Here is an 18,179-nt window from a genome sequence, read left to right on the forward strand (position 1 = left end):
TTTCCCGGTCTTACACACACACACACACACGAAAAGTAAATGGGTCACAGCTTGATTATGCAATGCCAAATGCAAACGTATTGGCACCACTATGTAATGCACCTAATTTAATTCTCTAACTTCCCGATGTTGAAATACATGACATTTGCCAGGAGCATTCTATTGGTCCTAAATAATAAAACTAAAGGGGGTCACAACTCGATTATTCAATACTAATTGCAAAAGTATTGACACTCGTATGTAATGTACCTAATGTAATTCTCTAACTTCCCAGTGTCATACAAACATGAAATTTGGCACGACTATTCTTTAGGTCCTAAATAGAAAAAGTAAATCGGTCACAAACCGATTATTCAATCCTAATTTCAAAAGTATTGGCACCCCCCCATGTAATCTATCTAATGTAATTCTTTAACTTCCCTGTCTCGTACAAACATGCAATTTGGCACAACCATTTTTTATGTTCCAAATAGGAAAAGTAAAAGTGATACATGAAAAAGTACTTTTCTCAGAAACTTTAAAGCCTATGGAAATTATTTGTATACTGAAAAGAATCTACCTCACCTCTACATGTATAAAGCAGATTATGAAACCGATGATTTACAATGGTTTTCTTCCCATCTGCGATGTTTTCACTAATGTGATGGTGAGAGAACAAAAAATCGCAGCATGCCCCAAAATGGATTACCCTGTTTTTCCTGTGTTCAGAAACATACCCATTGTGGCCGTAATCTTATATCTCTATGCACAACGGGGCCCAAACCAAAAGGAGCAGCCGGACATTTTGCTTGAAGGTTATTTAGTCCCCATTGCCCACTTGTAGAGCCATTGAGCTGCAAAAACAATAGAGAACTCCCACAAATGACCCCATTTTAAAAACTATACCTCTTAACGGATTAATCTAGGGGTCTACTGCGTATTTTGACCTCACAGTTTTTTTATGAATCTAAGCAAAGCAGAAGAAAAAAAAAATTAGGATTTTAGTTTTTTTTTGGCAACTGTGTCAGCACACATATGAATGAAGACATTCACCCCAAATTGGATCCCCCTGTTTGTACCGTGTTCAGAAACATACCCATCGTGGCCCACAGTTTTTTGCAAAAATTATACTAAAACATGAGAAAAATTGATAACATTTAATTTTTTTCATAAATAAGTTTCCTTTGTTTCAAGCAGGGAAAACTGGTGAGACGCTCCCCAAACTTTATAGCGCTAGTTCTTCTGTGTTCAGCAATACCTCCATTGTAGCTCCAATCTCCTTACAGGACACATGGCTCGGCCTATAATGGAGGGAACACCCATTGGATTTCAGAGCACAACTGAATAAATTCCAGGCCCCATTGCACACTTGTGCAGAAAAAAATTGACTCCCTAAAAAGAATCCCCCCATCCCCTCCTTGAGGGGTAATTATAGAGAACTGTTTGGGATGGGCATATGGTGAATTTAAAAAAACTAGTATCCAATGGATAATGGCGATCTTGTGACCAGGGAATGCATACTGCAGCCCCCGTGACACCTCCAGGGTCTTGGCTACCTTGGGTAGCCAGGAGCAGGGAGGTTTTAAATTTCCCGGGCAATTCACAGTTTCGGAGCCGGATAAAGGTCCGTGAATAAATATCCAGTCGGGGGACAAATCTGGGGACCTCAGGTAAGTTATATCATCATATCTGTGAGGTGATGAAACTCTCACTTTTTAAACTTTTCTTTAAACTTTTTTTTTACCTGTTGGATAACAGTGATCATGTGACCGGGGACTGCATACCACGACCCCCGATGACATCCCCCTGCTCTGCTCTCAGCTATGTTTGACAGCCAGGACTATGAAAACTTTCCTGGGCCTTCTGGCCTTTCGCGCATGCGCCTGACATTTTGACCATCTGGTGCGCATGCGCAGGAGGTGGCGGCAGGTCCTTGTAGGACCAGAGTAGTGCAGAACATTGCGGAGACTGGTGGTGAGTAGTTTTAGCATCCCTTACTGATCCGATCTGTGAGGGGAGATTAAACTTTACCGTCATTTAAGTTTTTAAAAACTTTTATGTGATTGTTGTTAATCATTGGATAACGCCAATCATGTTACCGGGGGTTACTCACCCCGGCCCCCCCATGACAGCTCCAGGCTATCCGCTACCTCCAGTAGCCGAGAACCTAGAGTTGTCACACACACAGACCCTGCAGCTTTAGTCTACAGAGCGAGCGTGTTTTTATGGCCCTGTAGATTAAAGCCCTGTAGATACTCAGGACGTGAAAACACATATGGGTGGTCACTAAGGGGTTAAGGGCTCCTTCACACTGGCGAGCGCGCTGTTGGGCTATGATTCACAGCCTGATATCACACTTGCCACCATGTGAAAGCCCTGTGGATGCGAGGCGTTTTCATGTGAAGACATTCTAGCTTCACTCCAGGGATGAAGAGAATTGTGGAGTTCTCCCATTAAAAGCAATGGGAAATCTCGCAGTTAGATGGGACAAGTAGCAACGTGTGTCCAGCATAGCATTGCATCGTGGTGCCATGCACAAATCGCTAATATGTGGTGCCATCGCTAATATGTATGAACCCATTCAAAAGAATATGTTTCATATATGTGCCAGATTTCTGCGTCTCACAACACACAAATTTCGTGCGATTTTCTCGCCAGTGTGTAAGCAGCCTAAGTTGTACTACATAAAATAGTGATATAAATTTGGAGTCGCCGTAATCGTACTTATTAACAAAATAAACAAAATAAAATTAACGTGAAAACATCCCCTTGCAAAATTTACAAAAAAGTTCAAAAACGTTTTGAAACTGGGAAATCTCAGAATTGCAGAATGTGACCTGGACGCAGGAGCATCAATGACCATTGGTCATGAAAGGGTTAAAGATGACCTGTCATATCCTCCAATCAGTGGGGCCAGCAGCATACCTCAGCAAACATCTCTGTCGCACCTCTTCCACTCTTTGTGCCCCCCCCTCCCCGCGTGCCCCTCAACAACCTTCATTAGGCCAGTTTCCGACAAGCATTTTAGGGCCACAGTCCTGCGTCTGTAATACGGATATGTGTACCAGCCTGACCGCGGGGTTCACTTTTCCGAACTCGGAGCATTAGCGACCTATGATACTCATGGTTTGGATCAGTAAACCCCTCTTTAATGGTCTTTGTAGACTTCAACAAGCCCCACTCTTGCCTTAGGGGCTGCCGCCCACAGTGCTGTTGCGAAGGAACCTTTATTTCATGGGGGGTACAAGTATTTACTAATACACGTCCGGAGAGGTGACAGGTCCTCTGATTGTTATATATTCTATGGGTGACCTCATCGGATCACTGCTGTATTCTCTTGAATACTCAGCAGGGTAATAACCCTCTGCAGAGCGCCGTCGTAGACCTCATATCTGACCAATATATGGCCATGGTATGGAGCCATTATTGGTTGATCTTTCTTGTCCCTGACTCAATAAAGCTAATTCTTGGGGGGTGGGTGCGATTTGTGTGCCTGGGCTGCTTTTTAGTTCCACCCCGGCCCTGAGTGAAAGGCAGCAATAGCGAGAAGTGAACAAATAGTAAACGATTTATTTTGCATTTACACAGGACAATCAGCGCTCATTTTAACGAATTTTGAGCGATAATTGTCCCATGTAAATGGCCCTGTGCTCTCTTCAAAAGGGTCTGCACAGTTTTCTAATGTCTCTCGCCTTTATCCTATCAACTTTGGGTTTTTCAACTTTGAAACTGGAAGAAAATTTTCTACAACTCCATGTCTAGTGTTTATTCAATTCACAAAGCTGACCTGCTGGCATTCCATCTTGTAGGGGCGTCTTGTACGAGAGAAAAGGGCAATTTTTTGCATAGACTGTTTGGCCTGTGTGTACAGAAGCTTTTGGCAAGATGAAACTTAGGTCAGAGTTTTGCCATAGTGAAAGTTCTAAAACTTCAGCTGAACAACGTATTTCCATTGAGCAGGAGCGTGGTTGATAATTCTGTATACAGCCATTGGACTATGGATTTCAAAGTTTGGCTTTAATGCTCAATCCAGCTAGCATCCACCGCCTGTACACTACTAGGCACGGGTTCTTGGAACTATTGTTCTAAAATCTTCACCTTATGTGCAAGAACTCTAGTATTACCAAAGACATCAATAGGTTTTGGTTCTGACCATGGAATGATTTGTATTTTTACCTAGATTGGGACTTCTTTTTGAGAGGAGTAAGAACACTATGGCTAAGACTATATGGTATTCTGGGGAGTTAGCACAAAATGGAATGATCGGCATCCTTAGTAGATGCATGATCTGAGCTTATGCGGAAGTGTTTCCTCGTAAATGGCGGGAGGCAGAACGCAGATGTACATTTAGCAGAAAATCAGCTAAAAGTGGAGTTCGTTCCAGATGGCGCCATTGGCCATCCTGGCCACTATGGATGTGGAATCCTTGTATTCCAACATTCCACACGAGGATGGACTGACAGCCTGCCAGGCGCACCTTGAGGTCAATGGGGTCGCCTCTGATGCAGTGCTACAACTCACAAGATTCATTCTCACACACAATTATTTCTCCTTTGGCAAAGAGATATTCCTGCAACTCATGGGGACTGCCATGGGCAGTAAAATGGCACCACAATATGCCAACCTTTTTATGGCAAAACTGGAGAGTGACTTTCTGGCCTCCTGCCCCAGCAAACCATTGGCTTACTTCCGCTACATTGATGACATCATGATCATCTGGACCAACACCGAACAAGAACTAATAAAATTCCATGAAAGATTCAATGCATTCCACCCCACCATAAACCTCACATTAAGCTACTCGCATACAGAAATCAACTTTTTGGACACCACCATAAAGATTTTAAACAACTCAATACAGACATCCCTGTACCGAAAACCGATTGATCGGCCTATATACCTCAGATGGGACAGTTTCCATCCTAAACACATCAAAAAGTCCATTGTCTATAGCCAGGCCATCAGGTATAACCGGATCTGCTCCAACCCAACAGACAGAGAGGAACATTTGTACCATCTTAAAAGGACATTTATAAATCAGGGCTACCATCCCACCTCAATTGATGACCAAATCACCAGAGCCACTAGGATACCCAGAAATCAACTACTCCAATACACAAAGAAGGAAGGAAACAATCGTGTGCCTCTAGTAGTGACCTACAATCCTCAGCTGGAGGTACTAAGGAAAACCACAAAGAAACTCCACCATACCCTACACAAGGATGACCATTTAAAAAACATATTCCCGGACCCTCCGCTTCTGTGTTACAGGCAACCTCCTAACTTGAGGAACTTTATAATCAGGAGTGCATTGCCCTCTGACACACAAAAAGGAACCTATCCCTGTAATGTAAGGAGCTGCAAGACCTGCTCACATATACTGACTGCGGACAGGATACGGATCCCCAACACACAGCAGTACTATAAGATCCCAGGGACATTCACATGTTCCTCGTCCAATGTTGTGTACCTGATCATGTGCAGTAAATGTCCTGTTGGGGGTCTCTATGTTGGAGATACAGGACAAAAACTGAAAGCAAGGATGAGATCTCATCGCCACACGATTAAACACAGAAAAAGAGAATTGCCTGTGGCCAAGCTCTTCTCTAACCATGGACATAACATAGGAGATATGAGAGTTTTGATATTGAAGGGTGGTTTCAAGTCACAAAACCACAGAAGAATTTGGGAATATAAATTGATAAAAACCTTTGACACGCTGAATACGGGGTTAGATTATTCCCCTGGATTTATGCGTGAATGGGAGGTGTAAGACATTATACAGATAAGAACCCCATCAACAGTAATTCAGGGACCATAAACTTTCACCCCCTTATCAGTGTTTAAAAATCATCACTCCCTTATCAGCTAAAAATGTCAGTGTACCTCTTGTAGCATTCCTGGCCTGATGACCCCCCCCCCCAACAGTAATTTAGGGACCATAAAACTTTCAATCCGGTATCAGTGCCTAGACAAAAAAAGTTTTTTTGCTGTTGCAGAATTCCTTTTAAGTGCGAACCAATCACATCCATATCTGTGCCTTGTCATAAGTATGTATGTTATAACTGTGTATAAATATCCATGCCTCTTCAGATCCAATCCATTAAGCCTGAAGAAGAACCCTGCGTTGGTTCGCAAGCTCGCTATTATTACATCATGTATTTTTGTTAGCCATTAAAAGGTATCATATCTACAAGATTACGTGGTTTCTCTTGCTGAGAACAATCACACATTACAAAGAACATAACATTAAATCTCAAACATATCATAACATTCCCAATCCCCAGAGAAAAGAAGCTTCTTGGATCCCCGATTATTTCTGTCGCCTCACCAACCAGGGAAATATTTCTAATGCCTCCCGCCGCACACCAACCGACTCGGGAGACCCTATTTCCCAAACCACGCCTCCCGCCAGAAGCCAACCGACTCAGGAGGTCCAACTCACCAACTAGCCTCTATTCGCCAACTCTCGACACCGAGGATCGCTAGCCATACCCAGGCTAGCCACTCCAATCATCTTTGCAGGGACTCCGGCCTGTCAAAGCAAAGAGGCAACAGACTCACCTAATGATCAATCAAAGGGGAGAAGCTAGCTATCCAGCCCCTGCCTCCTCCCACCCCACTTTTGTGCTGACTCCAAGGACCCCCTTACCTGCCACATTCAGCACGGCTTGACCCCTCAAGCCTATGCCTCACTCCACAGAACAAGGCACAATCAATCCCTCTTGCACTGCCAATAACCACAAATCTGCTCAACAGCCTTTAGATGAAGTCCATCATCTCTCCAATAGTTACCCTCCGGCAATACTTCACACCACGACATTACCCTTACCTCGATCCACCGAATCACCGTCGTACTCCTATCGAAATTCAATTGACAACCATATTCCCTTCTACCGTAACTGCAGTCTGATGTAAAATTTGTATCAGTCCAATTCCCACCTACCTTCTCTACCGCCTCCCCATCCAATTCCTCGTGTAATCACCTCCGTGGCTGCCCCCACTCTGAACTAATGTGTCCCACACTGCAAACTGTCCAAGCCTACCTTTTCCAACACTTTCATAAAACCCATGCTAAACTGGACCTTGATAAAAAAAACATCCTCATGCCTCAAAAAAGACACAGTTTCCACTCTTGAAACAGTTAGATACTCACCCCAAGACTGCAATGGGCACATGTCCGCTCCCCGAACTCCTCACATGACTATCTTCTGTCCTTTACCCCTTTTATCTGTCTTGGAGCGCCACAGGAAATTTTCAACCTACCCTCAACCATTCTAATATCCTCAGCTGACAATCCTCCCCCTTTTCTTCTGCTGAGTGATACCAACTCCCTTACCCTTAGAGCCCCAAAAAGACCAATGAGAGCGCTGTCCTAAACAATAACCTTTCAAACTTATCCTCACAAACAGTTTCTATCACCACCCCCAATATTCTGCAGCAAGTTGAACGAAATTGGCCTACATGCCTCCCGCCTTCCTTTCCCCATCCTAAAAAAAACCCCAAAGCTTGCCTCACTACGAAGTTCCTTGTAATGATCATCACCCCTCTTAAGTTGCATCCAAAAGCTACACCCGACATAAATTGGTTCACCTGTCCTAACTAGAATTTTAAAAAAATTAAATAAACACTTCACCCAACCCACTCAATAACACCCCCACTTGATCCTCCTCCGTACTATCAGCCCAACGCTGCACTAGCCGTACCTTCCATTCCCACCAAGCAGCTATGAAAGCCGCCCTGATACCCCAAGCCAGTGACCCTTCACTGAGGTGCCCGACTGCTTGCTTGCCATGTTCCAAAGCTGAACTGGGTAGTCCATCCCATCCTCTTCTGCTCCCTGCGCCAACCATCCTGAACTGCTCCCACTAAAAGAAACCGCCCCAAAGTGCAACTGCCACGACTATTGAAAACAGCTCCAATAACTCCAAGCTCCAAACGAGACCCGACTCCTTCCACATTTCGGGCCATTTAGCCAAAACCTGTGCTTCCTGCCGCATCTGTAAACAACTTCCAAATCAACATTCTCACAACCTCCTCTGTCACTACTATACATTTCCAAGAAAGTGAACCAGACTGCCAAATCTCTTTTGTGGCTTCTTTCTAACCTAATGGAATGATGCCGGGCCTGCACTCCCAACATAGCTGACGCCAGCCTCTTTTCCTCCTCCCCTTTTCCTGCCATGGACCTCCAATGTCTCTGACTGCTGCTAGGCTGCTCCCTGACCAGCACCACGCCAGGTGAGCAGCCCTCAGCTCTGCCTCCTCTCTCACTGCCGGCTGTCACGCGCCAGGCCCTGCCCCCTCTCAGCACAGGGCCTTGCGCCGGACACTGCTCTGCACTGCCTGACAGGATTCCCCCAGGCCTACCCTCTCCCCTCGGCTGTGTCTCCAGACAGGACAGGCCCTGAGGGACTGGTGATGGGCTCCCTATGCGGCGGCAGCACTCGTGACTAGTATAAGTACCATATCAACCTGCACAGTGAGATCACTTTCCCCACTCCTCCAGTCTTTAGAAAGTACAATGAGACATTTTTTCATCCTCAGAGGTTCCCAACCTGCTTAGCACTTAGGGGGAAAAAAAAATTCTCGGGGAACCCCTATTAATTTAGGCTGAGTTCAGACAAGGAGGAAATTTCCATTGGATCTGCAGCAAATCCAGATGTGTAATATGTGCCTTTCCACAACAGAATTCGTATGAATTCGTAAAATGAAGACCCCAGATGTCCACCCGCACTTCAGCCCCACATTTGATTTAGACTCCAACCCCCACACCAGTATATGTAAGTCATTGATCATAGTTGGTACAGTTGACACGGGGTATTATTCCCATTGGTCCTGGCACTGCCCATTCCTTGCCATCTCTTGGCCCTCTCACATGTAATCATTATGTTCTCCAGCCAGAGCTGCGCCTTTAGTCAGGGCAACTGGTTCTGCTGCTGATGTCACCCTGGCAAGGCCCATGGCCACCCTCTGAATTGGTCTTCTGAAGGACATCTATGAAGCACAAGAGATAAATATACATTGGGCAACAAAGAGGGTGTAGCATCCATGTGACTCCCGTAAGTGCGGAGCAGGTGAGAGAGCCAGTGAAGGAGTTTGGACAGAGTGTGGGATGTATGCTGTGAGTACGACACGTCTGTTAGATGTATGTACAATTTTATTGCTGCCATATGGACCGCTGGAGTGTCGCAGCACTCCGGTTGAGAATCACTGCTCTACAAAATGTTTGCATTTCATTGACAAATGACATTTCTGTCAAATTCCCCATGTCTTGAGCATAAATGGAAATAATAATTTGATAGTAAGGATTAAGATAATTGTTGAAAATGTCTCACCTTCTCAAAGGAACCCCAAGTCCACAAAGTGCCACATTATATGGCACTCAAGTCAGTCTGTTGGATATGCTGGTACGTACGTCTTGCTAACATGTCAAGTATACATAAGGTAGAAGGGATTATGAGTGGTGACTTGGAATACACAGTTTGCAGTTGTCTGCTATCATGTAGATGAATGGGGTCTTCATGGCAGCTATACACACAAGATGGTAGGAAATTGTTTAAATGGCCTTCTAGTCCCAGGACAAAATTTACTCACTCTCTGGTTTGGTCATTCTGTTGAAGATCCGCAGGTTCCTGGAGTCCTGTTTAGTCTTCTATGATAGCTGCAACACTTCTCTATCTGAGGCACACTGTGCATTGGTAGTTTATCAGCAGTCCAAGACACTACCTGCTGCTCTTATTGGCCAGCTTTGCACTTGCAAGAAGCATCGGCCAATTGGACAGCAGCAGGAAGTGTCTCTGACTACTGATGCACAGTGGGAGGAGCTCTGCAGTAGTCGTGGATGACTGTAGAAGGGCACAGGAACCGTTGCATCCACAACAGAATACTGCAAATGGAGGCATTTTTGTCCCTGGCATTGGAGGGTCGTTTTATTCAAATGTTTGCAAAAGTTACTTCATTTTATTTTAGATGCAATCATAGAATTAAAGAAAAACTTAAAAAACAAAAAACTGGTTGCAAAGGTGGATATATCTAATTAGTCTCAATGACACTTTCCCAGGTGGTCCCCCATAAAGACCAGATTTTTCTGAGACCGATTTGCAACCATATCACAGTTTATGTACAGTGTCCCTCTTTGAAGAAAGATCGCCTGTCATTCTAACCAGCAATCAGCCTTTTTGAACAAGTTTTTTTGTTTGGTCTCTCTTTAGAAAAAGACCCCAGGCATCGCCTATTCTTTAGGATGGAGAAGCATGGTCCACTGCAGTCCCAGCTGATAATGATAATAATGTGGCTCTAAAACCGACAACCCAAAGCGGACTGTATCTGCTATGTGGTGCAAAAGTCAGTCTCTCTGCACAAGTCTATGAGACTCATGTGTCCCTAAAAAAATGTGTCAAATAGGCTACGGATGTATCTGATATGTCTTTGCTACTAAAGGATAAAGTTCAGGATAGGTTGTGGCCAGAGCCGCGATTATGATCTTGTTTGAAAACAAATGATCATGCAGCTTCACAGTAGCGGGTTTGAAGGAAAAGAGGGGCGCCAGATGGGGATGTACTGGAAGTGCCCAGAAAGTGGAGGAGGAGCTGCGATGCTCCTCCAGTCACTATATGACTTTAGATTCAAGGTTGAGTTGTGAGATACTTCGCAGCAAAGTGTACAGTAAGTGTCTGTTGTGGCTATGGCTGTTGAATGATACTAGGAATATTAAAGAAACAAAAAAACACCAATTCTCCGGGTTGGATGGTATGATGTAACGCAATTTATAGGAAATACATGGGAAATAGATAATAAGACCCCTATTTTACATGTATTTCCTATAGGGAGTTAATGATGTGTTATTTACTTTGTTACAGCTTCTGTAATAACATCTACTTTTCTCAGTAATTCACTATTGTTCTCCGTGATGTTATGTCTTTGTGTGTGTTGCTGACAGTTAAGGAGCAGAATCTTCTGTTTTCTGTGTGCACAGGCAACACAACACAGCATAGCAGCAGGCTTCTCCCACCAGCTCAGAGAAAACTGAGCATTAAAGATAGTGCGCTGGATAAAGCAAAAGAAGGGCCACCTGGTAATATCCCTGACCAAATAGTATTTAGTGCCGGATCTGCACTGGAGGCTCAGAACAGAGCCTCCAACGCAGATGTGAGTAGAGCTTTTATCTACAGTACATACATGTATTTATATATGTGTGCATACTCTATGTATTGTGTGTGTATACATACATACTCGTATCTAGTAGCAGAGATAATAAGACTAATAACAGAAAGTTGAGAATTGCCATGACTTATGCTGACCATAGTAGTCTATGGAGAGTGGGGAGGTGGGAAGAAGATGGACAGAAGCAGAGACTCACATAGACATGCCGCTGGAGTTAATGATGTGTTTACTTTGTTACAGCTTCTGTAATCACATCTACTCTGCTCAGAGTTGGCTGTCATTTTAAGATGGGTCTATAAACAGGATAATAAATGCACTGTATTCCATTGGACCATATGGTCACCAGCCACCACAGCACAGGTCACCAGATCGCTTTTGGAACTTGGGGACTTTAGAGGGCTGGTTTGCTAGTGCCTGGAAGTGATAGTGTTCTTTCTACTGCATATTGCATATAGATTTATTATACAGTTCAAACTGCCTAAATCCCTATGTAGTGAGCTCCCCCTAGTGGTGGCTACAAACAAAATTTTTTAAAAATGTAATTATATTGTATAAAGGGGAACAGGAGATTTGGAGCTCTCTATCTGATCGCCATAATGAAATTTGTAATTTCTTTGATTAAATAAGATTTATTTATAGCTATATTTTTGTACCCTAAACCACCTGTACTGACCCCTGTACTATCCAAGACCACCAGAATTATTAGATATTAACCTGGTTTTTCAGTAGTTAGTCAGCAACTGAGCCACACAAGGACCAATGTTTCAGCCTTCCCTTTCAAAATCTTGCCTTTACCCCTGTGGGATTTGTTGAATTGGAAATTTGCAACATGAATGTATTGCCTGGTTCAGTTGTGTGAAGCTTTCAAATTGGCATGGGGATAAAGCTCTTCTCAAATGTAATATCCCTAAATAGGAGCAGATACATAAGAAACCAAATCCTAACACCATATAGGACCACACTCCTTAGCTATGTCCTTCATGCCAGATGTTGAAGAAAAAAAACTTCAAAGGCATTCAATAGGGTATAAAAATGCATGGGAACTCCTTCATGCATGAATATATCCAAAATATTGGGACCACAGGGATGGTGGCACTGATAATATTACCAGAATGACTTCCAATATTAAGAACAGGAGAAGGTGCTTTTCCCCCGCAGGACATGCTGGATCATCAGGAGCTAAATGAAAAGGTCAGAGTTTAACCCAGCAAAGTACATAATTAAGCCCTACAAAGCCCTATAGATGAACTAAGGCATGAGGCTAGCTAGGTCTAATACTCTTCAAAAAACAGAGGTTAGTGTAGCGTTTACTGGCGCTAAGTTTGGAGCTACAGCTGTAGTTACTGTGTAGGTCCTGAGAGTAGTCAGGGGGAAGCCAGGGAACGGTATCAGACGGTCTCAGTTGCAGTATGGGTGCTATGCAGTACTATGCAGGCTAGTAGCATAGTCAGAAGGGAAGCCAGGAGTCAGTATCAGATGGTCTCAGTAGAATTGTAGAGGAGCAGGAGGAACTGGAGCTTGATTAAGGCTGGGAGCACAATAATCATTCAAGATACTGGAGGCTTTTATAAGTAGTCCAATTAACAGCTAGGGGAGAGCTTATACAGAGACTGGATCAGGGGCACAGGGACAAGGCTAAGTTTCAGAAAGGGAAATGTATAAGGGCTGGATAGCTCAGTGGAGAAAGCTGCTGACCGGAGCACAGGAGGCCCCGGGTTCAATCACTGACAGTAAGTATGACTAGAATACAATAAAAATAACAAAACATGGCCAGCCCTAATAGTGGACTGGCAGTGTGGATAGGGATCACTGGTATACCGGGTTTAATAACCTGCACAAAAACACCCCTAAAGGGGGCATGGCTTCCCCGTGGAATGACAGAACTCTCCTCACTTACCTAACCACACCAGTGCATAGCCATGGCCCCACATGATAATGCACAGGGGGTAAACCCTGAGTGTGTTACCATGGCGGAGGCAATTGCCAGTTGTTTCTTTTGGAGTAGCTTAAACTTCTGGTCCCACTGTACAGGTTAGGGCTACATTCTTTGAGCTCTATATTTCATTTGCACGCAGCTTGGTATTGCTTTACTGGCAACCATGGCTTCTCTGTGAAGATTGGTGCGTGTATTTTTTGTATTGTCTATTCTATCTGCTCAGTTTTATAAAATACATTTCCAAAAAAGTAAAGTCTTAGGGTTTCCCCAGTATTTTAGTCTCAGTTTAGTTATTCCCTTTCTATGGCCATGCAGTGATTGTTCTCTATCTATGTACAATTGTCTGAAACATGATAACTAGAGTCCAGACTAGAGATGAGCGAGCATACTCGCTAAGGACAATTGCTCGATCGAGCCTTGTCCTTAGCGAGTATCTCCCCGCTCGGATGAAAAGGTTCGGGTGCCGGCGCGAGTGAGAGGTGAGTTGCGGCCATGAGCGGTGGGGGAGAGAGGGAGGGAGAGATCTCCCCCTCCGTTTCTCCCTGCTCTTCCCCGCCGGCAGCCAAATATTTGCTCCCGAGTGGGCAGGTACTCGCTAAGGGCAATGCTCAATCGAGCAATTGTCCTTAGCGAGTATGCTCGCTCATCTCTAGTCCAGACACAAAATACACAAAAACAACAATAAAATGAACAGAGGGATGCTGCGACTGGAAGGAGCACCTGCCTGTAGTGATTTACACTGAGACATCCATTTATTGGACAGCGGGTCTGTGAAGAAAGCAGGACTAGCTGAGTATAACAGAACATTTCTACAAAGTGAAGTTGACATGTCATGGCCAGAGCTGTCAGCAGTGATCTGCCTGGAGTAGTCTGAAGTATATAGGTAGATGTGACTGGGTTAGACATTGTAGCTGTTCAGCCACATCCGTAGTGCAGGGGTGAAAATTAAAACCGATCCTGAGATGGAGACGGTGAGGAAGAGCCAGAGAAAGATTCGATCAAGAACCTGAGCCACAAATTTCCAGTCCTGTACAACCTGCAATAAAAGAAATGTAAAGTAGTGAGGTGATCCCTGGTCATTAATAAATGGAGTTTTAGGCCGCTTTCACATGGGCGACAAAATTGTGCGACTTTCTCGTGATGCGACAGCGCTACAAATCGCATGTATGTGAAGCCCATGCTTTCCAATGGGTTCCCTCACATTAGTGATGTTTTGTAGGCTGGTACATTGTGAGATTAAAAAAATTGAGGGTTGTCAAATATTGTCGTGATTTGCGAAGTTTTGTAGCCCATGTTTCCCTATGGAGCCTTCCTTTCTGTTGCATCGCATCATGCGAAAACAGTTTTTGTGTGCTGCAATGCAACTTTTGCAGTAGGAAGTCCTACTGTAAAAACCCTATAATAAGCCCCAGCTGCATAAAAAATATATATATTACATCCCCTAAGAGGTGCAGTCAACTCCGCCGTGCGTCTTCACTGCAGCTCCAGCAGACTTGCTTGTAGTTTTCAGCAAGCGCTTCCTGTTTTGGAGGTTTAAAGTCCCGCCTTTAGGAAGCGCTGGATGTGATTGGTTCTCAAGTGCCCCGACTCAGTCAATCAGAGACAGCGCTTGATAAACCAATCACAGCCATCGCATTGAATTGCTGTGATTGGTTCATCGAGCGCTGCAGTGATTGGCTGAGCCATTGCACTCAAGAACCAATCACATCCAGTGCTTCCTGGAGGCGGGGATTTTAAACCTCCAAACCAGGAAGCGCTTGCTGAAAACTACAAGCAAGTCTGCCGGAGCTAAAGAGGAAATGTGCGGCGGAGCTGACAGCGCCTCTTAGGTGATGTAATTTTTTTAAATGAAACCTAGGGCTTATTTTAGGGCTTTTAAAGTAGGTCTACCCCCTGTAAAAGTTGCATCCATGTTTGCTATGTAACTCAGCTTCTAGCAGAGTCTAATAGGCTGCTGTTGTAATCTGGAAAGGGGATTTGTCATTAGAAAAAAAAAATTAATACTTACCCCTTCCTCCCTCGTCAGTCTTCTTACTGCATCTTCTCCTCACCGATCTTCCCCTAGCTCCTGCACCCCCCCCTGGTCACCTCTCCGCAAATCGGCCGGATCCACTTATCCTTGTTGTCGAGCAGCCATTCTCAGCATTCTTCCTCCGGCAGGTCAGTGTAGGTTATGTGACTAGTGACATAGCGTTCCCTGCCTAGGAAGTAATGCCGAGCTATTGCTGAGACTGCGTATGCGCGATGTCTCGCCGCAAGTGTTCATATTCTATTGTGGCGAGACAGCGCACATTCCCTACTAGGCTGTGAACGCTACGTCACTAGTGCCATAGCGAACATTGCCCTGTAGGAAGGAGAATGACAGCAATGTACACTTCGTCACAGGAAGAAGAGGATCCGGCCGGCTGGAGGTGAGGTGACCCGGGGAACTGCAGGAGACAGCTGAATTCGGCAAGTAAGAAGACTGACGGGGAGGAATAGGTAAGTCTAGAATTATTTTTTTTCTACTGACATTACCCCTTTTGAGGGACAAAATAGGCTGGTCTCTAAGGGGTTAAAAACCGATGGCTTATCCTGAGGATAGGCCATCAACATCTGATCGTTGGGGTCCGCTGCCCAGGATCCCCGGCCAATCAGCCCTCATATGAGCATCGGAGTCTCTTCATGTCTACATCTGAGCACACAGTGTTCAGAAGGCTGTATTATATATGGCGGCCCTCCTGAGTACTTCAGACTTGCTGTACAATGGGACCAGGCTGTAGTTTTCAGAACAGCAGCTATTGATGATTTGGCAAAAACGATCATGCTTAGATGTAGACATTGAAGAGGGTCCGGCGTTCACACCCGCCCTTGGAAACCTTGATTGACCGGGATGCAAATAGGCTGATCAGATGTTGATGGCCTATCCTGAGGATAGGCAGTGGATTGATAAAGGCTGGGGAATCCCTCAGATTATTTTCTTAGTTTCATATGGCTCATGTTTTAGATATCCCATTGACCCAGTGCTGCCACTCTAACAGCTCCTGCAGCGGTCGCATGGGGTTCATCCTTCATGGGACTGCCGCAACCTAATGTGTAAGGACCAAGAAATCTTGGCGCCTCTCTACAATAAAGGTAGTAAGATGGTATGATGTAATATTATTAATTAAGATACGCGTTTCGAGGTGGACCCCCTTCATCAGTCAAGCTGGGTAGGACATTACTCTTGGGACCATGAACCCAAAAGTGCTGGTGAGACCATTGGCGAAGAGAACCAGGGCTGTGAATACTAGGAGAAGCAGAAAATCACTAGCCTCAGTAGTCCGTTGCTGTCGATGACATGGAATGGCTGCAGCGGTTACATGAACGACACATGACCACAAGAGGTGAGTCCGAGGGTGGCAAGGACCACAGCAGGACATTTATGCTTTTTACCATATTTCGCATAGCCTCTGCACATTTTTCGAGGTCAGAGATGGAGCGGTAGAGTATAGAAACTCATGTTCTACCAGAAGGGAGCGCTGTCATACAAAATATTAGCTTCTTGGATACATTTTGCTATCAAGCCATAAATGTACATTATCACTGGGCGTCTCGAAAACTTTTTTTTTTGCTTTTTCAGTTATATCTGTAATGACACAGTTTGCTTTTTGTTATACAGGTTCGTGGATCTGCTGTCTGGATCAGAAGCAGTCCTGAAAAATGCGTGGAAGGTGTCACTTCTTTCATTCTCTCTCTCTGCAAGAGAACAGAAGTCTTGGGCCGTATTCACTCCACCATATTTGCGTATGTGAAATTTGCACGCGCAGCGAAGAGGGACCTATTGATTTAATTGGGTTCGTTCACATTCGTGTATTTTTCTGCGCATTTCGGTCACACAAAAGAAAACGCAGCATGCTCTATATTCCTCTATTCTGCACACCAAAAGTCCCCATAGAAGTTAATGGCGATGCGCAAATGCATGCAGAATATGCTAGGAGATGCGTGAAACACTACGTAATTGCGCAGGTATATAAAAAAAAAACACCTCTGCAACTCATTAGACTAATTAGACATTTCATTCAGCGTGTGCAAACACACATGCCTTGCGCATGGTAAAAGTACGGTAATATACGCCGATGTGAGCGCAAAAAAAACAGCGAAAATTAATGTACTTGTGAGCCCGGCCTAAGTCACATATAAATCACACTTTTTTTAGCAACTACATGTTGCATGACCAAAGTTGCCATGTAGCTCTAGCGGAACGCCAGCATCACACGGGCACACCGTATTTGCGCACGCATAAGTGCAGTGTTTAATGCTTCGGTGTATTTTACTGTACTTTACTGTACAAGAAAATATGCGCCTGCGAAGGGACCCAATGAAATCAATGGGCCCTATTCTTTGTATATTGCAAATCTTTCGTGCGCAAATACTCCCCTACGTTGCAAAAAAAAGTTTTTTTTTCTCACTGACCTCCAAGAAAATTAATAAAAGTTATATAATACCAAAAAATGGTACTAATAAAAACTATAACTTGCCACGCAAAAACTACGCCATCATATTGTTGTAGGATCTGAACATGTTAACCCCTTAGTGACAGAGCTTTTTTGCTTTTTTCCATTTTCGTTTTTTCCTCTCCCCTTTTAAAAAAAATCGTAACTCCTTTATTTATCCATCAACGTCGCTGTATGAGGGCTTGTTTTTTGCGGGACGAGTTGTAGTTTTCAATGGTACTATATAATGTACTGAAAAACTTTAAAAAAATTCGAAGTGGAGAGAAATGGAAAAAAAACGCCATCTTTCCGTGCGTCTTGTTTCTTACGGCGCACAAACTGCAACAAAAATGACATGATAACTTTATTCTACGGGTCAGTGCGATTACTACGATACCAAACTTGTATAGTTTTTTTTTTTGTATTTAATTTGTTAAAAAATTTTCTGTCCATTTTCAGTGCACAATAACTTTTTTATTTTTCCGTCGGCATAGTTGAGTGAGGGCTAAGTTTGCGTGGTACGTACTGTCGTTTCCGTTGGTACCATTTTTGCAAGCAATTGACTTTTTGATTGCTTTTTATGACATTTTTTCTCGGAGATAGGGTGACCAAAAAAGTGCATTTCTGGCATTCTTTATTTTTTT

At 44.1% G+C, this 18,179-nt stretch overlaps 1 protein-coding gene across 3 annotated transcripts in view; it reads right to left on the bottom strand.

Annotated features, from left to right (window-relative positions):
- Positions 1-13,796: 13,796 nt before the first annotated feature.
- Positions 13,797-18,179, bottom strand: part of CHRNB3 (cholinergic receptor nicotinic beta 3 subunit) — a 29,914-nt gene continuing 25,531 nt past the window's right edge. For all 3 annotated transcript variants that reach the window (XM_066574923.1, XM_066574922.1, XM_066574924.1), the window contains one exon: positions 13,797-14,117. In XM_066574923.1, the coding sequence (XP_066431020.1) occupies positions 13,980-14,117 (138 nt within the window). In that variant the 3' untranslated portion in view covers positions 13,797-13,979. The remainder of the gene's footprint in view (positions 14,118-18,179) is intronic.

The sequence above is a fragment of the Eleutherodactylus coqui genome, chromosome 7, assembly GCF_035609145.1.
Source record: "Eleutherodactylus coqui strain aEleCoq1 chromosome 7, aEleCoq1.hap1, whole genome shotgun sequence".
NCBI classification, from domain to species: Eukaryota; Metazoa; Chordata; class Amphibia; order Anura; family Eleutherodactylidae; genus Eleutherodactylus; species Eleutherodactylus coqui.